We start from the raw sequence: 27,848 nt of genomic DNA, 5'->3' as shown, positions 1-27,848 counted from the left end.
TGTCAACCAAATCAGCCCTAAACTGGCTCGAATCGCATCAACAAAAGTCTGCAAATATGGATATGGCTACAAATCAGCCCCAAAACAGCCCCAAAATTCAGCTCTTAAACAACTGCATAAACAAGTCACAAACGTGTCCCAGATCAGCCTACAACTGAGTCATACATGGACACCTGCAAAGAGGAAACAATGGCTGAAAATTCAGCGCCCAAATAAGCCCTCAAACCTGCCTGTAAACTTGTAAACCTGTAGCTGAAACCTGCTGAAAAAACCTCAAGCCATTAGTGCTCGAATCCGGCTACCTAGCTCGTAGCCACACAAGCATACATCACAATACTCACTCCTGTGAGTGTGCCAAGATAACTGTACGTCTGTCAAACCCGTGAGCTAATCACCAAGCCCAAAATGTGCGGTATCGATGCATACACACACACAAATCTCCCACCTGCAGAGAACACCGCACGCAAATGCTGAGTGCAACCCGCAATCTCGACCTAGATCGCACAAATGATACGCATAAAACTCCTGGGAAAATTTTGCCAAAGTTTCGTCAGTAAAATGGCCACAAAACCAGTAACCAAACTCACTGCACGCTCAAAATCATGAGCAACCAAAGCACATCAAACCTCACTCCAAATGCATGCACCAATCTCCACACTTTGCATACATCATTGCAAACACCTGCAAATCTAGTACACAAATATCTGCTCTACCTGTGACTGCCAAAAAAACATGCTCGAGGCATACATTGCCGAGCTCAAAATGCAATCACATTAGTCTCCCTGAGCATCAAACCACATAAGGCATACATCGTATCCTCCCACCTGTGAGGAAACTTGCAGCAAATGTCACTCTCACATCTGAGAGCAAACCATGTGTGGAATCCTCGACACACAATTAACAACTGCTGCTGCAGAAAATTCAGCGTTCAGAATTTTAAAATTCTGATATGACGAGCGCGTCCGGAGCGTGCCAAAACCCCAAGGTAGACTACTGGATCACATGTATCCGAGTCCGAGTGTGAAAGCTATGCCAAAAACCTCCGTTTTGACCCAAAAACGCAGCATAAACTACCAAAAGAGGCCTGAAAATGCAGCTCCTCAACCGTAGCTCGAATGAGGTTTCTGATGGCTCGAATGGCTTCGATAGGGGAGTAAATCGCCAGGACGCTTGATGGAAACGCTCTCGGAATGCTGAATTTGCCGATGCCGAAGTCGAAACCCTGTTTGCACTCTTGAAAGTGCGTGCGCACGGACGCGATTTCGGGAATGAAACTGGCTCTCCGCTATCGTCGTGACTGTGCACACATGCGCTGCCTCCGCACCTACGCTCTGATACCAATTGAAGGGGATCGGGGAGCACCACAGACTTAGAGTGAGAGAGAGAGAAGGAGACAGACACGATGTGGGTGGGGAGACTCAAAGAGTGAGCAGCCCCCTATACACTTATGCTATGTATAAGGTATACAAGTCAGTGGGCGCCCAGACTCTGGGCGGCCGGGCAAGGCACAGACGCCTATACCCCAACATAGCAAGCTTGACAGCCCCTCTTAGTGATATATCTTTGATCACAAAGGGTCCCATCCTTTGCTTTTTAACCTTCTTGGTATATTGTTTCAATGTATAAACTAGTAAATAATCCCCTGTTTTAAATTCTTGCGAGTGCACGTGCTTATCAAAAAACTCATTTTGCCTTCTTCTCTTAGCGTAGATGGAAGCTACACCTTTCAAGCAAAGCTCATCTATTATCAAAGACAGTCCATGGCCTATCCATTCCAATTGCTTAGCTATACTTAGTGTTTGGATTATAAACTCCATGGGAAAGATATCATTAAGACCAAGCACCATGTTATACAGTGTTGTTTCAATAGATGTCTTATAAGAAACTCTAAAGTCCCACAATGTAGAGTGCAACTTTTGATCCCAATTGATCCTTGAATTAGATACTATTTTTGTCAATATTGTGCATAGGATCTTGTTTGTAGTTTGAGCCTATCTATTAGCATGTGGATGGTATGGAGCAGAATTCTTGTGAATTACCATGAATTCATCTAGAAGGTTTTCGATAACTTCATTAAAGAAACGTGTGCCACACTGACAAGCTCTATTGGTAGACCCGTATCTAACAAGCAAATTTTTATGTAGGAACACTGCAGTGGTTCTTGCATCGGCTTTCTGTGTGGCTTAAGCTTCACTTCATTTAGCGAGAAAGTCCATAGCAACAATGATATATTGGATGTGAGTTTTGTAAGCGGGTCGTGAAATTGGTCCTACAAAGCCTATGCCCCACTCAGCAAATGCTCTGGCTCCCATCATTGGCTTTAACAACATCTCATTCCTCTTTATTACCACTTTGGTAACAAAGAACACATCTATTAGCATATTTTTCAGTTTCCATATGTAATGTTGGCCACCATATCCCCACAGTTCATACACTTTTTGTTGTCTAAATCCCTCATAAATGGCCTCCACTTATTCCTCCATGTGTTTACTCTAAGATCGGTAAATACGTGCTTTCCATTGCACATATCCTCAGATGATTATATTTTCCTGTCTTATAGAGCTAATTTTCAATCAATGTCAAGTATCGAGCCTCTATCTCTATAGCTCGTTGATGTGCTCTAGAGGTACTTTCAGGGGACTTTCTTGTTCTCATGTAGTCAATTATATGTTGACTCTATTTTGGTGCAATTGTCACCTAAACAGTGTTTCATGTCCGGATGGTGGTGTAGATCTACATGTAACACAATTATTAGTATACTACTCATGAGCATCATCGCACATATTTGGCCAATAAACTCCTAATCGTTTCAAGTGCTGATATGTTTTTGTTTGTGAGCAATGAAATGCTAAGGTCTGAACATGCGCATCTAAAAGATAGCAATCGTACTCTTCTAGAATTATGCATAATCGTAAAATGTTATTTGAGACTAGATGAAAAAAATGTCCACCAATTAATTAGAAATTCTTGGATTGCGGAACTGTCTCTCGTTTAAATTCTTGCTTAGTTCTACCAAATTCTCCTCCATAGGACAATAAACTGACTATCTCTTGAGACCACCCGGGTACCATTTCAACATTGAAAAGATATGCATCTCGATATCACTCTCTACGCCTTCTAGAGCTTCTCAATTCGGAAATATGGACAAACGATCTTCTCGAGGATGTGTCTTCCCCTTTTTAACCACTACTGTAAAGTAAAATTCTAGTAATATGATAAACCATTGTACCATGCGTCCAGTATTGCATGGTTTGTTTATAAGGTATAAGAGGGATTGATGTGACACTGAAAACCAAAAATTGGTTTCCAAGGAGATAATGAAAGAATTTATTAACAATATATATCATCCCTAGCCCTTCCCTCTTAGTGGTAGTGTAGTTCTTTTCAGCAGTGTGGAGCTGTCTGTTGGCATAACAAACTGGGAAGCCCATATTTCCTTTGCCTGGCTGAGATTGCTATGAAGCCTTTCCTTGTGCAATCTTATTGTGAGTTGATTGAGTTTGTCATTAGGGAAAATTTGGACTCTCAAAGGGGCTCTATAAGTAGGTTTGACTTTTCCTCTCTTCTCCAAAGTGGGCAATCCAGTGAAATACATAAACACTTTGTCAAAACCCCATCAGCCAACATATCGTTGGTTCAAATCCCCAAACTCTGACAAATTTGGATTCTATTGTAGAGATTATGGCCTCCCCACTGAAGCTATAATGTGGGGAGAGATTCCATTTATAAGACGGAGTTGTCACATTAAAAAATAAAATATTCTAAAATGTGAGTAATTTGATGGCATGCTATATATCAATGATTATATTCTAAATCGAGAAGGTCCAACAAATTTTGATTTCATTTGTAAAATTTTTACCGTGTGTCTGTTTTGGACAAGAGAGAGAAAGTCAAAGTCCATAGGGCCCCTTTGAGAGTCCAAATTTTCCCTAATGGGATTTCTTGTTCAATGTGTACGTGTGTGTGTGTGTGTGTGTGTGTGTGTTTTCAAAAATACATTTTTGTGTAGCTATGAAAGTTTGTGTGCCAAGGTGAGAAAAAAAGGTGTATGCATGTGTGTATTTTTGTGTGCATGTATGTGTCTCTATGTGCAATGCTCATAGAGGGAGAGTCCAGTCACATTGAAAACCTTGGAGCGTTGAGAATAAATTTTCACCTACAAGAATACACCTATGAAAGCTTATAGTGGCATCTCAAAGCACACATAGTTGAAAACCATTTCATTGACACACATAGAAATAATCATCTCACTTACACACACATGAGAGAATGTCTTTCAAAATGGGTGGAAAGAATAAGGGACAATAGGATAAGTAAAGAAGGAAAGAGTTGGTATGGATTGCAAGGAGAAGAATAGGAGAAGAGTTTCCTAATCTCTTTATAGTATGTCTATAACCCCTCAAGGGGTGCACTATGTAATCATGTTTATGTAGAATGTGAGTTTGAAAGAAGGGGTTTTAAAATGTAAAAAAATTAGGCAATTTAATAGAGATACACTAAAATAAAGAGTTTTATATTCAATTTTAGATAAAAATCATAAACAAAGAGATTATTTTATTCATTTCAACATGTTAAAAGCAGGATCTTTTAATACCCCACGAACGCACGTTATATAGGGGATACTGAATTGTGAACCCCCCAAGCATAACCCAAATGCTCATTTGGGTGGAAAGTGTCGTTCTAGAGCATCTGAAAGAAAAGGTTTCGAGTTTTGAACTTTTTAACTACTATCATATATTTACCCATGAATGTAATCAAGAAAACTGTTGTAAAAACTACTACCTACATATAGCAAACCATTGAAAAATATTTCCCTATCCATATTCTCTCGAATCTTTCTTTCCTTTGTTTATGCTCCATGACTTTGTTTATGCTCCATGATAAATCAGCGTGGTTATTGAAGCCCCTTATAGCATAAGCAACCATATGCTTGAGAAACTTGTGGATGGTTTTCAAAATGCCCAAATCAAAATTTCACAATTGTAACATCACTACAACAAAATAAGGTGTCATCGACGCAGATATCGACATGGCGCGTCGCTATCCGCGTCGCTGTGAAACCAGTCGCTATTTGCGACGCAGGTATAGACGTGTATAGAGACGTAGATTGCCACGCACATAGCGTCGACCATAACAGAAATTTTTTTTCTTGGACAGAGGGCAGGTAGCCTGGCCTGTGCCCAGTTAAAAGATGGACACAGCCATAGCCAGACTTCCTGCCCTCTGCCCAAGAAAGCGAGCAGCACCAAAATATTAACCATGCTCCCGCGCGCAGAAATTTCGGCAGAGTTCCCTTTGTTTTTACATAAACTTTTCAAAAAAAACCATATCATGTATACGTCTCCTACATGCTATCATGTATACTAAAGTCCTGCACAAAGAAAAAAAAAAGCGTATCATGTATACTAAAGTCCTGCACAAAGAAAGTAAAATAAAGCGTTAGAACACAGTTGTTTAAATTAACTTTAAGCTTAATTTTAAATCAAAGTCTTCACACAAACACTTACAGGCCTAGGCCTCGACGAGTGAGGCATCATCGATAAGATCTTGCACCGTATCATCGTCTATCTCTAATTGCAAACATAACTCTGCCCCAACTCGTTCTGGAAGATTGTCTTCATCCATTGCATCTTCATCTACAAGTGTCAATTCTGGCTCGTCTGCGTTATCCCTCGTTTATCTGTCAGCTTCCTCTACCATACCTTCGTCCATCTCATCTAATGTCACAGTAGTATGGACGTCGTCTGTTTGAATTTCCTCCAGGAGATCTCGCCCTTCAAATACTTGTTTATTTCTTGGAGCAACCTGAACCACAAACCACCATTGTCGCTCTCGAGGGTCCGATACAAAGACCACTTGCTCGCAATGTTCGAGGAGAGCAAATGTGTCGCTCGCATCTGTCCAAATCTTTGTAGAATCTATTTGCACAAGTTTGTTTCCATCTCTTCGTACCGTTGCATTGCGACGAGAAGTAATCACCTTGAACCACTTCACATCCAACAAAAACATCTCAAACCGCCTGAAGCTTACTTTCAGGATATGTGACACCATACCACAGTAATCCAGGTTGCTAGTGCTCTCATTCGTGTCTCTAGCACTGGCCCTGCTCTTTTGCATGAAACTAACTGTTTCCCCACTGTCAAACGTGTTTCTTTTGCTGTCAATTTGTTGTGTTCTGAAATGCTTTCCATGCGACCACAGTGCCATGTATGTATGATACTTCCAGTCACATCCAATAGCCAGCTCTTCCTCTTCTAGAGATATGGGTTCTCCGATATGTCGAGCTGCTCTCACTATCTTGTCCAACCATGCCATTGTAGGGAATTCAGGTAGAGGAACGAGATAGTCTGGCAAGGGTAAGCCTAAAATCCTGTCGCTCTAGATTGCGTCTCTGTTTCTCTTCTTCGTACCTTTCAAGACATTTTTGCATCGGCGCTGAATTTAGTATACAGAACTTCATGATATTTTCTCGCATGGCCAGGTTCATTTTCTTCGGCAAGTGCATTTGGATAGTTAGGCAGCTCGTGGGTAGATACTTCTCAATCATGTAAACTGCCTCAATGGAGTTAGCCCTTGCCACTGCAATAGATTCCTCCCGTATCTACTTGGAAGAGATCCACCGCACTATCTCTGAAATCTTGTATATACAGGTCCGTACTTCCTTCGTTAAACACCCCTTGATCGCAATTGGAAGAATGAATTGCAAGAACTTATGCCAGTCGTGCGATTTCAACCCTCACAGTTGATCGTCAAGGGTGAATGCTGTCTTGAGACATCGCATATATCCTGTTGGCGTCCTGAACTCTGAAATCACCCTTTTCACTTGTCGTTCTTCGTTTTTTAGCAATACCCATGGTGCTCTTGGAAGTTTTGTTTGCATTGGTGAAAGGCCACAGCTCTGGCATCTTTCCAACCGACTGCAAATCATCTCGTGAAGCTCGATTGTCTTTCATTCCCATGATTGTCTTCCAGAGGAGCTCTCCCACATTCTTGAATATATGCATTGGATCCAGCAAATGGTTAATTAGTAGATCACCCCAGTACGGCAACGTATGGAGAATGGACAAACGTTTCATTCCTGGAACAGGTTGCCCCTCATGTTGCTCCCATCGGCGACGCCACTCTTGTACATGCATAGGACGACATTCGACGCGACCAAGCTGGCCTTCACGTAAGTGATGGCCATCTGGAAGATAACGATGGTGGACTTGATAAATTGTCTTTCGAAGAGAGGTAGAATAGCGCACATCCAAAGACTGCTCGCAAATTGGACATGCATTGTATCCCGACGTTGTTAGTCCTGCATATATCAAAGCATGAATCAGGCCAAGGCAAAGGGCTTGCGAATAGCGAGAATTTTGTAAATCAATAACTATTACCAAAAGCTTCTCCGTATCCTGGCCAATCATACATAGTCCACATAAGAAGTCCATGGATCCTTGCATGTTGTTGTCCTACTGGTTCAACCGCATGTGCTATGTCAATCGCATGCCATAACTCCTGAAGCTCGTCAACTAGTGGAGCTAGATAAACATCCATGTTTTTTGCCTTGAACTTACCAGGTACAATCAAGCTTAAAATCAAATGACCCTTCTTGATAGCAAGCCACGGCGGGAGGTTGTAATTGATAAGGCACACAGGCCAAGTGCTCCATGACGAGCTTCTCAAGCCAAATGGATTGACTCCATCCATTGCCATGCCCAAACGCAAATTGTGTGGTTCACTCTTAAAATGTGGCCAGGTATCTTCAATGTGCCTCCAAGCCTTCGAATCAGCGGGCACCCTAAATGTTGCGTCAGTGGATCTATTCGTAGAATACCACCGCATCAACTTTGCAATGGAACCACAACAAAACATGTTTTTTTATCCTAGGAATAATAGGGAAATGCTGCAACACTTTAGCTGGCACTGTCTCGCCAACTGCATCTTGTTTGTAGCGCATTACTCCGCACTTAGGACACGACAGACAATCTGCGAATTCATTGCGAAAAAGAATGCAATCATTTGGGCATGCATGAATCTTGTTGTAGTCCAATCCAACTGAGGTCAGAAGTTGCTTTGCGTCTGGCCTGGAGGGGGGCATTTCATTGCGAGCCGGGAGAAGTTGCTCCCGCAATAATCTGTTTAAGCCACATTAAATTAAAAATCTCTCCGAGCACATCACCGTTGCAATCGGAAAATCTCTTTTGTAAATTACGTACCTAAACAAAGTAGTGACACTTGCATCTGACCACCTGTACACTGACTGAAGATTCAAAAACGCCAGACAAGTACGAAGCACAGATATTTTGGCGCCTTCATAGATTGGTTGACGTGCCAACTTCCTCAACATGTCTTCAGGAGATAGGCGCACGGCTTCTGGTGCTGCTTCATTCGCGTTCTTCTTGCTTGTCTGGAAGAAGGCATCCAACATCTCCTCCATGCCGTCGTCTTCTGTCTGTAAGCCCTTTTCTGCTTCCATCCATGGCTCTATATTGGTCGGACCTTCACGCATAATCTTTTCTCTCTCTCTCTCTCTCTCTCTCTCTCTCTCTCTCTCTCTCTCTCTCTCTCTCTCTCTCTCTCTCTCTCTCTCTCTCTCTCTCTCTCAGATGTAGGTGCTATGTCGCCGAAATCAATGCCCATTCCGTAGGAGTCGTATCGCAGATTCTGTACGATTTCTCTAGCAAACTCTCCGTACTTGTGTACATGCTCATTACATATCCTACGCTTGCGTAGGATTGGATACTTGCAGAGCATGCATGAGCATGCAATCTTTTCCTCCATGTTAGTTGATGATGTTGCCATCTACAATGATTATGAATGTTGTTTTAATATAAAAATATATATATATATATATATACTCCTCACAATGTAAACTACGTCGCATTCTCTAGTCTTGCCCAATCTCCGTACACCTCGGTCCAGATGTGTACGGAGATCAAGACCACCGGGTCCAAATCTCGTCTTTATTGGTCAAATCCTATATGGGTAGACACATACGTGCACTCCCAAGTGTACATGGCAATGCATGTAGCAGGCAAAACCCCTTTGCCTCTTTTAGTTCCATAGTTTCTTCTCTGTCTCTACTACCTACTCTCTTCTCTCTGTTCTTTCTCTCTCGATCTCGCTCTTGCTATCTCTCTTTCTCTCTCTCTCTCTCTCTCTCTCTCTCTCTCTTCTCTCTCTCTCTCTCGCTCTCGCTCTCGCTCTCGCTATACCTCTTTCTCTCTCGATTTCCCTATTTTCCTATCTCTCTCTCTCTCTCTCTCTCTCTCTCTCTCTCTATAATATATATATATATATATATATATATAACTCTCTTTCTCTATCTCTCTATTTCCTATCTCTCTCTCTCTCTCTCTCTCTCTCTCTCTCTCTCTCTCTCTCTCTCTCTCTCTCTCTCTCTCTCTCTCTCTCGCTCTTTACTTCCCTATCTCTCTAATGATCGAACGAGCGACTGATCTAGGGAGATCTAGATGCCCACAACTGTGGAGGACTACACAACATCGACAGAGGCTGCATTAGAGGATCTAGCTAGGTCACTTTGGCTCGACATGCATAACGCCCGGTCAGAGTACTGACCATGGAGGAGATCTACCTATCCCAACTAGCTCGTTTAGCCGTTTATTCCACACCCAGCAGTTTAAGATTCCATCATATTTTATTTTGTCATCGTCTTACTCCGACTTTGTATCAGATCCATCACATTGTAACTTTCTTGTCTCATGTCTCATAGGTCACTTTGGCCTTTCGAAGACGTTAATATAACATTTCATTTCATTTCTCTCTTTAATTTTTTCTTCTTTAATTTTAATTTCCTAAGCATACATTAATTCTCTCTCTCTCTCTCTCTCTCTCTCTCTCTCCTCTCTCTCTCTCTCTCTCTCTCTCTCTCTCTCTCTCCTCTCTCTCTCTCTCTCTCTCTCTCTCTTTCCTACACACACACACACCCGTTCTCTCTCTCTCTCTCTCTCTCTCTCTCTCTCTCTCTTTTCTACACACACACACACACACACACACATTTCTCTCTCAGAGAGAGAGAGAGAGAGAGAGAGAGGGGTTGGGGAGGGTGGAGATGGACATAATACCTGTGCAGCAAGTTTCGACCAAGACCCGAGAAAGCGAAAATGGCCCCTGCGCGCGGGTTTCGCTTTTTTCCCCAGATTTTTTTGCGTCGCTATACGCGTCGATATACGCATGGCAAATAAAAGCCTTTCCACGTGTATATCGACGCACACTGCGACGTGTATAGCAATACGTATAGTGACGCCTGCTAATGTCGTCGATATACGCGTGAAAAAGCATGGCTATCGATATATACGCGTCGATATCTTCATTTAGTGTTTTAGTGTAAAACACCCAGAAGAAGAGTTATATGTTATGGTACACATTCAATTTTCTTTTGGATTTCGTTAAAAGAACGACCAACTTTTTTTTAAAAGGGCATACTCTGCCCAAAAGTCAATATTGGAAAATTTTCATGAATAGATTATAGTGTGTAATGTGAACATTGTTTTCTCTTTAAACGTAGAAAATCACGTTGAGAACTACTAAGGCTAATCCTTTAGCAATCTAAACCTCACCCAGAGGACTTTTAGGATGGTGTAGTTGCAAACAAATTTAAAATGGCCAAAAATATAAAACTCATGAGACAACTTTGTGGGTATAGAGCAAGGAAATCTATCATTTAAGAGGACATAAAAGTGTCTCATTACGAGTGTAGTGTTAAACTATAGTGAGCTCATTGGAAAAGTAACATTTGGTAGGTGCAACCCCAACATGGTATTGTTAACTAAATAATCAAAGAGTTTTTTCAAAGAGAAACACAATGGGATTCTGGGGAACATTATCATGCAGGTAACAGCCACCAGCTCACAATGTTGCTCACAAACACATAATAAATCCTATATAGTTAGGTGTTTTTCAACCACAAAAGAGAATGTACTAACCTCTCATTTTGGAGCAGCTCTCTAAGTAGATATCATAGTCCCCCCTAACTAGACTATTTTCAAGGGATTAACAACATCTTCAAAAGCTGGTATATCGACTGAGCATGGGCCACACAAAAAGCAAAATATTTGGAGAGGCTATTCCCTATTAAGAGAGAGATTTTGACATGAAATATTCACATTCGACACATTTACTTTTTTGCTTAAGAGAGATCAAATGTAGATTTGAGGAGAGAGACATAATCATGAGATTAGTGCATCTTTACCTTTGTTAGCTTTTCAACGGAAAGATTTCTCGATATGGTTTCTTTTGTCGTGTTGCTGCTACACTTGGTAGATCTACAGGCTTGGTAGCAAAGGTCTCAAGGTGCTTCCTTGTACATATACATTGGTTGGCATGATGCCTTGTGGTATATACTAGCACACATAGACATGCTATGAGACACATAACACATGAAGGACTCCAAAATATACGAAGAGAGTTGTACTTGGAGTTGAGGTTGGAGTGTGAATCCACTCTTGCAATTTGCACATTCACTTAAGAGGCTTCATTATCGTGAACAAGCAGCTTATCAAATCATAAAGTAACAGCACCAGAAGAATAACCTTTACTGCTGGCTATTCAAAGGCCTTTTTTGAAAGTTTTGGACCTTCTTTGCCTTGGCCACCTTCTACCGCAATCATTCGGTTCGTTAAAAAGAGGCCGAGGGCGAATAAAAAAGTGAGGATTCTGGACAAAGTTGGCCTTTTCTATCGAGATGGAAAACTCTCTCCTTCTTGACACATGCATGTACTGCTACTTATTATACTACTCAATCTCTTGCTCATTGCTACTCTCACACTCTCTCTCTCTCTCTCTCTCTCTCTCTCTCTCTCTCTCACACACACACACACACACTACGCTCTGAGCGCTCTCTCTCTCTCTCTCTCTCTCTCTCTCACAGACACACTACGCTCTGAGCTCTCTCTCTCTCTCTGCCTCCCTCCCTCTCTCTCTCTCCCTCTCCCTCTCCCTCTCCGACCCCCAAGACACGACTCTCCTTTTATCTATAACATACACACAGACCCCATGCCTCATAATTGCGATTCTCGCAAAGATTTGTCGAGCACAGTTTGAGAGATACTGTTCTTTTTGGCATGCTTATAATGCGCCAGAATTAAGAGGACCTGAGATGCACCTCTGTTATCTCGGATACCTCTGAGAACTTTGGCATCTCTCCTAATAACAACAAATTGAGATCCGAGAGAGAGAGAGAGAGAGAGAGAGTACGATGGTCGCTCTCGATCATACCTTGAACAGCTCTATGGCACTGTGTGTATGTAAGGGCTAGAGGAGCTGAGAAGAAGACGAAGACAGGAAAGCTGTTAGGCCTAACGAGCGTAAGAAGAATCCGCGGAGGCAGAGGCACAGAGAGAGAGAGAGAGAGAGAGAGAGAGAGAGAGAGAGAGAGTCTTCTGTGCAGAAACGTGAGAGAAACCCTAGAATTTAGGTCAAAGTTCTGATGGTATATCGGGACCACATAGCGTTTTTGTGACCAAGTCGAAGAAGAGACACAAAAAATGGCGGAGCAAAATAATAATAAGAAATTAGGCATGGCTTCGGACCTCTGCCTGGGGAGGCCACCAGCTAACATTGCGGATGATCGACTCATGAGCAGGCCGGTGTTCCCAGTATGTGGAGAGGGGGGAGCAGTGATTACTAACTGTAATTATGGCAGTATGCAAGAGAGTGGCAGAGTTGGAGGGGATGATGAGGTGGCAGGGCTGGAGAGGTATGTGAAGGCCTTGCAAGAAGAGCTGGAGAAGCTGGACGCTTTTCGAAGAGAGGTTCCTATTTGCGTGGAGCTCCTGGAGCAGGGTACCTCTCTCTACTCTCTCTCTCTCTCTCTCTCTCTCTCAGCGTACTTGGTCTCTTTTTGTTCTAACGAACACTATATTCCTGCAACTGGAGCAGCGATCCAAGATTCGAGAACGAAGCTTGCGCTGGCGGTGGCAGTGGCGAGCTCCAGGACGGTAGCGTCGTTTGGAAGCTACAGGGGCCCCCACTTCAATATTAAGAACATGAGTACTGCTGCGCCCTACGTTGTGAACTTCAATAAGCAGCGGGAAGGTGGTAGCGTGCAAACTACTGCACCGCGAGACAAGGGCGCAGACGAGGATCAGGGAGCAGGAGCTACAGCTGTGGCCGGACAGCTTCACATGTGGCCGGGCGGGCTGCCCACGTGCGGCACCCGGCATGCACATGCACAACATCATGAGCATAATATTAATGATCAGCAGCCGCATGAAGTGCTGACGAGGCCCGAGGCCACCGCCTGCACTACGCAAGCTACCTCTAATACTCTTCTGCATGACCACCCATCGCGCCTGCAGCTGAATCCCCTGCATGCCTTCTACCCCAATGTCCACAACTTTTGCCATGTGGCTGCGTCTGCGCCTCGGCCACAGCTCAATACGCCCGGCTCTCTCCGCATTAATCCCAACCACGCCGGCGACATGAACAGGCCAATTAATCTCCAGGTCCAGCCTTTCCCTGCATGCCAGCGTTTGAAATCAATATACGCAGGGCTTACTTTACTTCTTATTATAGAATTAGAGCATCTAATTTTCATTTAAACAATTGCATAAAATTGTGGCAAAAAACTGAATTCTACGTTTTCCTCTGAGTAGAGTACTGAAGGATCATCCCCAATAAGTCACTGCAAGGGCGCGGGCGCGCCCTTGACAGACTTATTGACTCCATCATCTGCAAGGGTAGTCCACGACAGCTTCGACGCACACGGCTTCTCAAGTCCAAACAACAGTGGTGATGAGAATGCAGTGCACGGCCTTCTGGCTCGACAAGTGAACACCTATCAAGAAATGGTAGTGGAGAGCATGCAATTAGCTGAACACGAAAGGTGCAATTCAATTCACTACAACCATATTGTTAGTCCCAATGGGGGTCAAACTCCACGGAAGGCAAGAAGATGCTGGTCTCCTGAACTTCATCAACGCTTCTTGCATGCCCTTCAGCAGCTTGGAGGCCCGCAAGGCAAGTCTTATCTCTTGCAGCATCTTGTTAAATTTCCGGTTGCATTTGGTTAAAGCATCTACAATGTGGCCCCATGAATTATCCTTTATATAGTTGAGGGTTCTAGTTCTAACTCCCTAGACCAAAGAGTCAAAATTGGCACAATTGCATCAGCCTCGGGCATACTTAGGAAGAGCTCACAAAATTCATAGTTATTGGTTCTTTTTTGAAACTCATGCATAAGATAGACTTGCCGGGTACAAGTCTGACTATGCCTCATGCGTAGTAATACTTGTACCCTATTGCTTGTCTTACATGCAACGATATAATTGTTGTTATAACTATGCCAATTGTCGCATAGGTGCACCAACATATTTTTTGATACCCAACGGACATGTGACCATCAATGAGGCATAGTTAAAAATAAGGTTACTCATACCTATGCCTCATGTGAGGGTGCCTTACTTTATGATTTTGATCCTAGTGATTCATGCTGAAATGCTATATTCGTATAGAGTTGTCATCACTCAAAGTGAATTGCATGATATGGTTGAACAATGTGAGTTGCATTGTCATGTTGATATTACTAGCCCTTCATTTGACCCAATCGAGGCCATTATTGCCACTGTTGTAAGGCCCTTGTGGGTTGGAACACCAATGCCACTACTAGCCCACTTTCAATGCAGTTGTTTCTCTCTTCTCCAAGCGTTGATTGCATGTAACCTTTTTTTGGCACACACTTTGAAAGCACAATTGTTGGGTCAATTAAATGAGAAAAGACTATACAATACTACAGTACATTTAGCTATGTTTATCTACATCATTGTATCTCTCCCAATATATATTTTGACTACTCTGTACGTCAATCTGAGTTGTTCCTCTCTTTATTCCTTTAACTTGCCTTATTTTATCCCTATATCTCTTTTTCCATTTATTTATCCAACTGCCTCCTTCGTTTTTATCTCTCTCTATTTCTTTGGGCTTGTTTGTCTCTCTCAAAGTTTGTGTCACTATCTCTTTACCTGTTTGTATTCTCATCTACATCTCTTAGTGTCTTTTTAAACTCTCTATATTAGTATCTCTGCATCCTAAATCCAAATTTGTCTATATATTTTCTGTCTTCATTTATATTTTGACATGTATCTTACTTGGCTTATTCAATGGATGGGAGTTAATAACCTAATGTGGAAAAGTATGCGTTATCAAGTCCATTCGATCTCCATTTCTTTTCTTTCAAACTAATTCAATATTTTCATCCTAGTGTCAAGAAAAAGAAGGTTAATCGTTTATGAAAAAAAGGTTAAACAGACTATACCACAAAGAGAGTATTAAAAAAAGAACTTGTAATCTATTTAAAAGCTAAGCTTATACAAAAAACTTCTTAACAAAATAAAAAAGAAAAAATACTGACAAGAAACTAACAAATCAAATTATGTATTTTGTTTGATAAGCCTAACAATAGGCTATTTCAAACGTCACTTCAAAGATTTGAGATGCCAACAAAGATTTATCTCATAGACATATCACGAACCTCCATAGAGGCTGAGACCTAGGCTACTAACCAAATCTAAAATGAAAAAATAATTCCATTTAAGGATGGATGGATCCTTTGTATTTTCCTTTTTGTCTATCTATTGAGTAGAGAAAAACTTTTCAATGCGAAGATATATGTCATAACAAAGCCACATTAAAGAAAAGGTATTCTATGACTTGATGATTAGGAAGGGATAGTAACTAAGCACAAAGTGTCATGTGATCATTTGGCTACTGCAAGATTTTTTAGATTTTTCTGAGATATTTCAAGAAGGAAGAGATATGAGGAACAATAAAGCATTTTAAAATTGGAAAGTAAGTTCTAGAAAACCACCATGAAGGAGTTTATCCTTCATGGAAGAAGAAGAAGCTCAAAAGGTTTGGCTCATATGTGGAAGCCAAGGAGGATATGATAGTCCCTTCAAAAAAGAAGTGATTTGTGGTGCCAAAAATAAGATGCAACCCTAGGGTTGTCAATTTGAAGAAGAAACATATGAGGATCTAGCTATTTATGAACTCTTAGATCAAGAGATCTTATGGAACTTACAAAGAGAATTATGCTATATTGAATAGTCAAAGTTTTCATCTCAATGATACTCTAGTTAAGAACATAGAGTTGCGGGGGAAGCTTTCAAATTTTGGGAGATTCAAAACGCTCTATGTATCCCCACACTATCATGGATATACGACATGAACTAAATACCAAAAGTATGTCGTAAATATGCTAAGAAGAAGAAGATTAATTGGAAGTTGCAAGAGGATTTTAGTAAATGAGGGTGTGCTAGGGATAAAAAAGCTACTAATGATGCCAAAATTTAACAAAAAATGAGAAGGAAAGTGAAATTGACAAGACGATCTTAGCAAATGAGACTGTTCTTGGGGTAAAATAGCTACTCATTCAAACGAGCAATGTGGAGCAAACTTAATAGAGGAGTGATGGATTAGTCACGAAGCTATGATAAAGGGGACCCAAATAAAGACAATTTGTTCCAATGTTCCGCTAGTGTGACTACTATTGCATAACAATAAGTGTTGATGGCTAGGATACATATGGCGTACAACTGTTACTCTCATCATTGTAAGATCTTTCATGGTAGACCTTGGAATATTTTGATCAAGCTCAATGATCAACAAATTCAAATATTCTCCCCAATAATTATTTTAAGTCTAGGAATTCCTTAGATGTTTGAGACGCATGGGCAAGGAGTATAATCTCTCACAAGTCCATTGTTTTAAGTCATAAAATCATTAGTTTGTTTTTTATTTGGTGCTTTCTATTGATATTTTGTATAAAAAAGTGATTTGAAACTCAAACATATGTTAACTAAGCTCTACATTTTTTCTCTATATGAACAGAATGTAAAAGATTCCTAAGTTTTTTCTCTATTCCTAAATTTAGCATGGGATAGATTTTATCTTATGTTGGTTGTAACATAGTAAATACAAAAAACCATCATATATTAACAAGTACGAACTGTTTTTGAGTATAGTATAAAAATTCTATTACAAGCAAGTAAAATAATAAATAGAGAGAACCCGTATATATAAACTAGTATGGAGGTTTTGAGGAGTGTATTAATCTATACTTTTTGTATTAGATTAACCAAATAAATTCATTGTATATCAACTAGTAAATAATGATAATAAGTTTAGTATAGAATTCTTGCTAATAAAATTGTCCCTTTGGATTCTGTGGATTATGGATATATATTTTAGAATAAAATTTTGCTAACAAAAGCTTCATTCTCCTTTATAAAAAAAAATAAGATGGTGAAATGATGGTCACAAATTAAAAAATTCTAATATCTTTCTTCCATAATTCTATGATGTTCTAAGTCATGATTTGAGTGACCACACTCGAGAGTGTATTTTCCCTCACTAATTGGGGGTTTCTTTTCCTTCTTTTTGTAAGGAATCCAATCTCCCGACCAATCCTCTCCTCTCTATATATTAAAATTAACAAATAAAAATTATTGTGCTCTCTCAAGCTCATTCATCTTTGCCAAGAGGTATGTGTATATTATTGAAACCATAATGATTGGTTTCAAAGCAATTTGTAACTTCTTTACTGGCACTCTAGGTGGATCATTCTTGACCATCTCTAGGTGTAGTCATTGTTGTTCATCATTTAGAGGCTACATAATAACTTAGAGAAGCCCCAAAATATATCTTGTGAGTGTGTGAATGTGGTGCGTGTGGAGAGTGAGAAGGGGAGAGGGACAGAGTACACAGTGTGTGGGTGGAGCTCCCAAATCTCATTGTATGAGCGCAATGTGAGAATGAGTGAGAGCTCCTTATTCTTTGTATGTATAAAGAATAAGGAGATAAATGTGGGTGGTCGGACACTGGCCGGCAAACACCGGCAAAGCACGTTGAGGCACACCACCTTTAACTAACATTCTCCCACTAAAGGATGTGTGCTGATAAGTGGCAAGAAGACTAGCCTACAACTAGTATATAGAAGAGGTGAGAGAAGACGGCTCTCAACCTATGCCCATTGGATCACTCTGTAACCGCTCTAGTGTAGATGTAACATGCATACCAATAGGTCTAGAGCTATGATGACACTCCTCATGCAGGTATCCAATGACAACCTGCATGGCTCCACAATGCACAATGCCAGGGTCAGTCATCGCACGACTGACAACTCCGTTGCAAATGCACCAACCGCATAAGGAAGATCAGGTCTCGATACCAAAAGGTCAGACATGAGAGACCCGAAAGCCGGTGAAACATGCACTATGTGTGCCAACCTATCCCTATCAGCAACCTCAGTTCCATATGGATCCTCATCAGGAACCACTTGACTATGCATCACCATGTCAGCATCGTCTGGCAAAGGCATATCTCCTGAGAATGACTGCAAAACCAAAAAACCAACACACTCCAGTCACACACAATTGTCTGAAGGACAGTGTTGCCCTAAAATGTATCAGACGCATCATAGAACAATGCATCAGTCTCTGGCTCAATTGATGTCACCTCAACTGATGACTGAAAAAGCTATGCATCCCCAAACATTCCACTATCTGCGTGAATGTCACACAAGACAAATTCATAGACTACTCTCCATGTAGCACATCCGCAAAAGAGACACGCCTCGTCTCTCACTCACAACATTCCAACAACAAAATCGAGACTACCCCATCACGAACCTCAGACACATGCATAGGATATACCAGGCCATTGTGGGCTCCTCTGGCAATCACTAATGAGCCCCAATGCATATGAAAAAACTGCTCTGTAAGTAGTACATGACAACCAAAAGCTGCCAATTGATTCACTCAGATCAAGCTCTATCTTATCTGAAGAACATAGCGCACATGTCGTAGTATGTATGACACACCATTGGGCAAAGATAAACAAATGTCTCTTGCACCCTCTATGTCAAATGCCGAACTATCAGCAAGTCGCACACAACCAAGTCTCCCACTAGAAAAAGTGCTAAACCACTCACGACATGGTGTGACATGGAAAGAAGCATCACTATCTAGTAACCACTGTGGAGAAAGTGTGCTAGACAAATCTGCAAGAGGTACACTCAAGGCAAGCATGACATCACCTTCCCTGGGGTATACTTCCACTGGAATTGCCTCTGTAACCTATGTCAAAGTCATCTGCATCACGCATACATCTCTGTTGTTGTCTCATACGTTTGAAACAATGGCGCCTAATTTTCCTTGTGTGACCACAATGCTAACAACACAAGTATCATCAAGAACGAGACCGTCGTCTCTCACTGTCACACATATCTGCAACCATAAGTGAATGGCTAAGAAACAAATTATGGTGAGGACTCTCGTAAACGTTTGGCAGAATCTACCCAGTAAACTGAGCAAAACCTCAAGTACAATCTCAACCATAAACCATGCCAAACTGGCAACAAAGTGGGAGGTAACTCGACCCCTACACAATGCTCAGAAGCATGATCAATCACATGAAAAGCGATGCTCACATATGCATAAAAAAACTCCACAATCTGCAAACTCTACATGCATAAACTAGCACAAACTGCTCAGTCGAGCGTAAAGTGAATAACCATATACAAAAGTAGAGACCAAACTAGCTCAAAATGCGTCCCACAAGAGAAATTGCCTGCAGAAATCTGCAAAAAACTGTGAAACGTGTGACTAGTTTGTATTGTAGCCACACAAGCATACACAAATCCTAACTCCTGGGAGAGTGGGTACAAGAACACCAAATCGTGTCCAAATTGACAAAACCTGTCAAAGTTGACAGTAAACACTCGATCACTGTCAATGTGGGAATATATCCACCACTGTATAAGATGGCATAACACTGCAAACTTTTATGGCGAGAAGACAAGGAAAAGATGAACAAAACTTCCTTTTCCAAATGAGTCAAAACTCAATGCAAATCGCAAGCCAAAAAATTGCAAATAACTGCCAGAGTGGGAGTCAACTCGACCACTAAACCATCAGAGAGCAAATTGCGAATACGCATAAACCATGACAAGAAATCTTGGGAAAATTCGGCCGAATTTCCCTTGGAAACTGAGCAAAAACTCAAAAAAAAACCTCACCAAATATGCATGACAATAGACACCTTCTCAGTAAGAAAAATCCACAAATGGTCTACATGCAATGCCAAAAGCCTGGCAAAGTACTGGCTCACTCCTGACCCAGTAGCTCTATGGACGTGTACCTTTCCAAAAACACTACAAACTTGTAAACCTGCTATCTGCGAGCTATGGCTAGCTCAAATTGTATCCGCATAATGCATGCATAGATTGAAAATGCACAAAACCATGCTAAAAAAGTCTCTAAAATGCTCAAGCAATGCGCATGAGACCGCATCCAGATGTGTAACGATCCGAAATTCACATCCCAAAGTATCACTTGCATGCTCAAAAACAAGGTGAATTCTCTCTCAAATAGCACCACAATGTGCTATACATAGCCAAAGATACAAACCGCATCACTCTGTACACTATAGGAATCAAGCTACAAAACTTCGATATGTCGCGATTGTTGATAGGTTGCCGCAATAAATTCATCACTCAAAATTTCAAAATTCTGATATGACCAATGCATCTTGAACGTGCCAAAACCCTCAGGTAGACTCCTAGTGGATCACATATATCCGAGTCCGGGTGTGAGATATGCCAAAAACCTCCGTTTTCAGCCCAAAAATGGTGCATAGAGTTGCTATTGTTGCACATGTTGTAATTTAGAAAATAATTTCAAAAAATGGACATCAACATCACGTTCCAAATGTTCTAAAACCCCAACCTATACTCCTGGATCATATCCATCCAACTCCGTGTGATGGAGATATGCAAATAACACTGTTTCGAGAGCCAAAAACAGCAAAAACGAGCTGCAACACTTCTTGTTCCTACTATTTTTCTGCAAAATTCAGCAATGGCTTCCTACATACATTTTCCCTGACTTCACCAACATATTCGCAGCATACCCACACACCTTAAGTGGAGCACCAATAAACAACTTGTCCTAAGATCCCATGTCCCAACTTCCATAAAAGTAAACAAATGTCTTATCATTCAAAGACCATAACAAATGAGACCAGCATTTGTAAGAATCTAACACGTGTTTCAAGAGAGTGGCTCTTCTAGCAAGCATGTGGAATTTCAAGTTCAAAATACCCAATCCTCCCATCTCAACTGGCATTGCAACAAATTCCCATGCCAACCAAGCTTTATGAGATCAGCCCCATAAGAGTTTTTAACACATATATAGATATGATTCTAAGCAAAGTACTGTGAGACCCAAAAAATACACCAAATAAGCAACCAAAATAGTCTCTCTCTCTCTCTCTCTCTCTCTCTCTCTCTCTCTATATATATATATATATATATATATATATATATATATATAAGACCCAAAAAATACACCAAATAAGCAGCCAATATAGTCTCTCTCTCTCTCTCTCTCTATACATATACATATATATATATATGTATATGTATAGAGAGAGAGAGAGAGAGAGACTATATTGGCTGCTTATTTGGTGTATTTTTTGGGTCTTATATAAACTTATGTATGTATGTATAAACTTATATATCTCTTTCCCTCGTGGATGATGACGCTCGTTAACGTGACATTTTGTAGGCATGGGGTGAAAGACTAGCATTTAGATGCATTTTAGTGTTTTTTCTTATCTCGCAATCATGCCAGAATGTTAGAGCAGATATGTAAGCTCAATCACATGGATTTGATGCTTGAGAAACAAGAATTTTATATGAAAAAAGTTTCAAACCATGTAGGTGGACTGCGTAACTTGAAGCCATGTTGCAACTGATAGACAGAAAAGTGGGTGATAAACTAACTCCACTGCATGAAAGAGTCAGAAAAGTGGTAATCTGAATTTTTTTTGTAAAACACACCTTCTATTTAAAAAAGGGTATTGAGGACAAGAAATAATTTTTTTAAGAGCTTTGTGTCTCACGTACATAGGTCGTAGATTCCACACCAATTGGGAGATATTGAAGTTTTTGTGCTCTACTATATATTTTCTAGGGTTGGAAGAAGAAATAGGAGAAGAGGAAGGAACAAGGGGAAGTAGAGAAAGACATATCCTCTCTCTCTCTCTCTCTCTCTCTCTCTCTCTCTCTCTCTCTCTCTCTCTCTCTCTCTCTGGATTTTGTGTAAGGAAGTATATGTGAAGAGAATAAGAGCTGGACAAAGACCACAAATACACAATGGAGAAGGGGAAGAAAAAGAGAGATTCTTCTTCTTTGACATGCTCTGGCTCAACAGAGCGAAAAATAAGAAGAAGGGGGAAGGTTTTGTTATGGTTCTTACTGTCTCAAGTTTTACGAGGAATGTAGCTTTTTGGGGTTTGAGTTTGTAAATTGAGGTGCATACCAATGATGGCGTATACAATTGGACTGCAACTGGGGTTCTTAAAATCAATAGTGGAATCTGCATAAACCATAGCTCATGTGGAGAATTTTCCATAGGTTTCTAATGGTTTTTAATGATTAGGTTGATTTTCACCATTTCATTGTGTATAGGATTCACAAGATTCAAAAAATTTAGTGTTGGATTGGGCTCTTGTTGCATTGTTTCTCATTGTATGATTCTATTAATCATATAATATTTACAAAATTTATATTATCTCCTACAAATTAGCATCCAATGGCACATACACTCTGATATTAACTCTCTAGTATATCATAGTTAGAGGCTCAAGGCTTTCAAAGTCAACCCATAGAGTCGTGCCGCTAATGGAAGAGATTTTGCGGTAAATTCAAGCAACATCCTTAATTGAAGAAATATGACAAATTCTTGATCTTGTTAATTTGAAGCAGATGATTGATATTTTGTCAATTGTGAAGTAGATTCAACAAAAAATAATTGGATGAAACAATGGGAGCATAACTTGACCTGGTATACACTACAAAGGGAATTTTTATGAGAAGAATACAAAAGAACATCTTTCCTTTTATGGATTCAACATGAAACTCAAAGGTGTATCAAATGAGCGTATGAACTTGGGATTTGAGAAACTGGTGAGTCGAGATCTATATGAGTACACACTCAAGGGCTATTCAAAGAATATGAAGACCATAAGGCATTTTTAAGTGTTCAGCTTTCAAGTAAGTACACATTACTTAGCATCATAGATTGAGAAGTCTTGGTTTCACAATGAGGATGCTCTAAAAGAACCAAAAAGTTGACTACTCAAGAAGATGCTAAGACATTCGAGCATTCAAGGATCTATTTGTACCAAGCTAAAAGCTATGGTTGATGCATTTTCTTCTACAAAATAAGCAGTTAATACATGCTAAGGATGAAGATGTAGTCGAAGTATTATCGCTAAATTCGGTCTCTCAAATTTTCTCTTGAAGGGTAATGCACTTTGGGATGTTAAGCAGGTTGAAGGGCCATCGGAAGCATAAATTTAACCAAATGAAAATTTCTCAGAGAAACTTGAAGCTCATGAATGTGCCATTAGAAACCCAAATAGTAAGATTAAGAAAGCTATCTGCTACTTTGTGATTGGCTCATAGAGAGATATCATGCCTATGGATTGTCTACACGTATGGGATGAGTCTCTGAGTCTAGAAGAAGATGCTTATCATGATGTGGTTGATAGACATGAGCAAGAGTAAGAGCCTAAATGTAATATGAATAAAGTGCATGCTTGTGAGCATATTGTAGACCGAGATAAGGAGATGTTAGAGTAGGTATGCAAGCCCAATTGCATGAATTCGATGCTTGCAAAAAAAGTGTTTTTATATGAAAATCCTCTTAGAATATGCAAGGAAATTTTGGTAGCTTGAAGCCATGTGGCCACCGATAGAGAGAAAAGTGAGTGAGAGACTAACTCTACTGCATGAAGGAGGTCAAAAGATGTTAATCTATAATTTTTTTTCAAAAATCCATTTTGTTCAAAAATGGAACACACAAGACAAGGAAAAGTTCATTTAAAAAATTTTGCATCTCACGCACATAGAGAGATTCCATACCAATTAGGAGACATTGAAGTTTTCATACTTTGCTAGTTTTCTAAGGCTTTAGGAAGAAATAGGAGAAGATGAAGGGGAAGCAAAGCAAGAGGGGGGGGGGGGGTATTATCCTATATGGACTTTGAGAGAAGCGATGTGAAGAGAAGGGGAAGTGGACAAAGACGATGAATCAAAAAAGGAGAAAAGAAAGTTTTTGGTGATGGCCTGTTTGTAGAAAGGGAAGTTAAAGATGAGTAAGGATCTAGGGTAGGGAAGAAGATGTAGGGATTTTGAAGAATTTTCTTGCAAGGTTTGAAGATAGAGTGTACTTGATACTTGTAGGCAGCGGTTTAACAAGGAAAGTATATTTTGAGGTTTGCCTTCACAAATTGAGCTGCGCCATACCAACAATGGAACTTACAATTGGATTCAAATTGGAGTTCTTAAAATCTATAATTGAAAATCTTACCGTTTTTAGGCGCAAACCATTGCTCCTGTGGAGAAATTTTCCTAGGTTTCTAATGTTTGGTGTATACATTCTACAATTCAATAAATTAGTGTTGAGTTGGGCTCCTATTGAATTCTTTTTCATTGTATGTTGATATTAATCATAGGATATTTAGTAAATTCATTCTCGGGCCTACAAGTTGGCCTCTAATGGAACTTACACTCTGATATTAACTCTGGAGCATCTCTCATTCCATGCTATATTCTTGTTTTTGTCTCTACTCCTATCTCAACTCTATCATAGCTAGAGGCATATCTCAACTCTATCATAGCTAATGGAACTTACACTCTGATATTAACTCTCGAGCATCTCTCATTCCACGCTGTATTCTTGTTTTTGTCTCTACTCCTATCTCAACTCTATCATAGCTAGAGGCATAGCGCTTTCCCTACCAACCCTAAAGAGTTGTGCACATTGAAATTGCGAGACAGTTTCCTTGCACACACAAGGAGGCAAGGGTGGATTGCATGAAATAGCTTTGGGCCTTCTCCAGAGAGGAGTGCCCTAGCATGCTCGGCATTTCCCACTTGTGCATATATCATGGGCAAGGGAGAAACACCACAATTTTTGCAATCCACTTTCTCCCTTCAATGCTACCAAACAAAAAGCCACCATGCTTGTTTTGCAAGGTTAGCTTGGACACCCCTTTAGGGGGTAAGTTACAAATTTTTTTGTTGTACAAGCTTTCAATCTACTTAATTCGACCTAGCGATGGATTCAAGTGGAGTCCCATGAGCCTTACAAGAACACTTCATTCATTGTTTTTTTTTTCCCCAAATCCTTTGTAGAAAGTGGAATTGCATGCATGCATAAAGCAAGCCAAAAGTGTTTTGTGTCCAATTTTGAAGCCTCAAGGCTTCACAAGTTTTGAAGTTCAATCATCGAGCTTCATGTGCTTTTGGAAAGGTCCTTGATAAGGCTCTAAGCATAGCTTCAGGAAAGTACATGGTTAAACAAATCTTGTCTTTCATAGATCTAATTAGGAATTGAAATGAAAGCCCATAAAATTCTCTCTTAGTATGCATGCTAAGCATGCTGAGAAGAATATCCACATCATAAATAATTACCTTAGCATCCCATTTTTTTATAATTGATTGGAGTAGGGGTGCCTTTTAAAACTCGGATGCAAGTCAAGGGTCAAGAGAAAATGGTGCATGGACACTAGCCGTTTTATTTTGATAAAATTTTGTAACTTTTTAAGCTAATTATGTAGGCCAATCAAAATGGAAAACTTTTATGTGCATCAGAGAAACTAGTAGAAGAATTACCAAGTAGTAGGGTTCCTTGAAGAATCTCAATTTTTTTTGTGACAAGACGGTATCCACAAAATGTCACAAACATGTTGAGAAAGGCTCAACAAAAGAACATAAATAGATGACATGGTTCTTATTACCTTGGCTACAAGGCACATTGCAATTTTGAAATTATCTTTGCAACTCTAAGCTTACACTAGTTTGGTATATTCATGGCTCTCATAGCTTGGCCCTTAAGAGTTCTATAATGCATGACATGTGACAACTCAGAAGGCTCTGGACAAAGAAGTTTGATAGGATTTCATTATTGATATGTCATTATCTATATCAAGGCTTTAGTTTTCTAACTATATATTGCTCGCTTCCAAAGTTTGCAATATGCTATTAACATATGGACTTGGGGTCTTTGCCAGTGTATATGCACAATCATCCAATGGGTGTAGGCATGAACCAAGCCAAGAGACTTACAAGAAGCCTAAGACATGCTCTATGTATATAGGAATCCATGGCTATGAGCCAAATTCAAAGTCAGACACTTCAACAGATCCATGACTTTGATCAAGATCCAAAATGCAGAGACTTGAATTAGGGGCCCTGAACATGGATTTTAATCCTCAATAACATTTGAAGATTCTAGATTTTGTGACAACTAGCACAACATTGGTGAGAAGGCTTGAACATTTCATTATTTCTCTACCCTTTATGTGTTTTTAGCCATATGGATAAGCAAGGTTTCTTTCCAATTGTAATGCCTTTCTCATTGAGTTTGGATCTATGCCAAGGCACCAAGGGATGGAAAATTTGTGTTCTTGAGATACAAGTTCACATTTATGTATGGTAAGGTCAAATCATACTTGAATGTATCAACTTTAGTTTTGGATAGTGCAAGGCACTTAAAGATATTGGCTGAAACCAGTGAGTCCATCACTATAACTAAGGGCTTATCAATCTATTTATTATGAATTGCATGCAATTAATGCCTATATAGTGGGCTTAGTTTTACACAAGTAGGTTTTATGCTTCTATTATGATGTCGGATACTGTATCGAGGATATTCCTTCCACCTACTAGTCGATTATTACTTCAAAATTACCAAGAAGGATTCAAAATAACGTGGTATTCACATGTATTAGAATTGTAGGGTTACCTCATAACATGTAATATCCTACTATTATTCTAGTATACATAAGAATTCTAAATTCCCTTGTACATCCATAGGCTGTGAGCCTTCTTGTGTGTGCAGACCCTCTAAATCTGATTCCTTCCCAATCCTTGAAAGTCCTCCTGTGTGTCCAAACTCTATAAATTGTCATCCATTTTTGGACCTTGTAAGTCTTCATCTTAAGCCATTGGCAAGGAATCTATAATTCCAAGATTTACAAAGATAGCTCTAACAACTTCTTCATCACTTTCAACTTGTAATAAGTTGTCATTTTCAAGCAATCACTTTCGACAACAGTTTCAAGCTTAGCCCAAATCTGCTTCAAAACTTCTACATAGGTAGTTTCATTAACATAATCTAGATCATCCCTTATACATACTCGAATATCCCATAATTCTCGAATAACAATAGGTTTAAACTTGTTCTAGCTATGAATATTATATTGCTCAAGCTCCTAAATTTTCTCAATAGAGTTCGAGATTACAAATCTATCGAACTTTAGAATCTTTTCTTCTTTCGGTACTGCATATAACTCTAGATTTTCTTCATAGCACTTCAAGTAGTGTACTGGATCACAACCATAAAACATGCTCCGCTTAGAAAAAACTGATCATTTGCCATTTTTTAGAGTTACTGCCACATCTCTCGCTTCTAGCTTCCTTCACCCTTTGCAAAGTGTTATAATTCTCAATTCTCAATCTTCAAATCGATTTGAAATTTTTGATTCATATCTTGCACTTGCTTTGCATACTATTGCTACAAGATTGCAACCATTAGCCTCATAATTTGCTACAGCTCTTTCTCTTGGCTTGTTGACAAGGTTGACTCCATCTACCCCGATCAGCTTTGCCTCAGGTTCACCAAAGATGTCAGAATGTGCAGCTATCCAAGGTTGACTAGGAAAGTGTCAGGCTTTGGGTTGTAGACGGATACTTAGCATAGCTTGAAACCAAGGGGAAAGAGTGTAGATAGGGATATTTTGAGGATTAATAAGAGAAATATTCGTGATTCAAG

The 27,848-nt window shown here is 40.0% G+C and overlaps 1 protein-coding gene across 1 annotated transcript in view; it reads left to right on the top strand.

The window, feature by feature from the left end:
* Positions 1-11,860: 11,860 nt before the first annotated feature.
* Positions 11,861-27,848, top strand: part of LOC147450500 (uncharacterized) — a 31,684-nt gene continuing 15,696 nt past the window's right edge. Inside the window, exons 1-3 of the mRNA XM_086519719.1 lie at positions 11,861-12,789; positions 12,886-13,451; positions 13,602-13,965. Of these exons, the coding sequence (XP_086375845.1) occupies positions 12,492-12,789; positions 12,886-13,451; positions 13,602-13,965 (1,228 nt within the window). The 5' untranslated portion in view covers positions 11,861-12,491. The remainder of the gene's footprint in view (positions 12,790-12,885; positions 13,452-13,601; positions 13,966-27,848) is intronic.

The sequence above is a fragment of the Adiantum capillus-veneris genome, chromosome 9 (assembly GCF_014529385.1).
Source record: "Adiantum capillus-veneris isolate H3 chromosome 9, ASM1452938v2, whole genome shotgun sequence".
In the NCBI taxonomy this organism is placed as follows: domain Eukaryota; kingdom Viridiplantae; phylum Streptophyta; class Polypodiopsida; order Polypodiales; family Pteridaceae; genus Adiantum; species Adiantum capillus-veneris.
The sequence above is the reverse complement of the archived record's forward strand: the minus strand, read 5'-3'. Positions and strand labels throughout refer to the sequence as shown.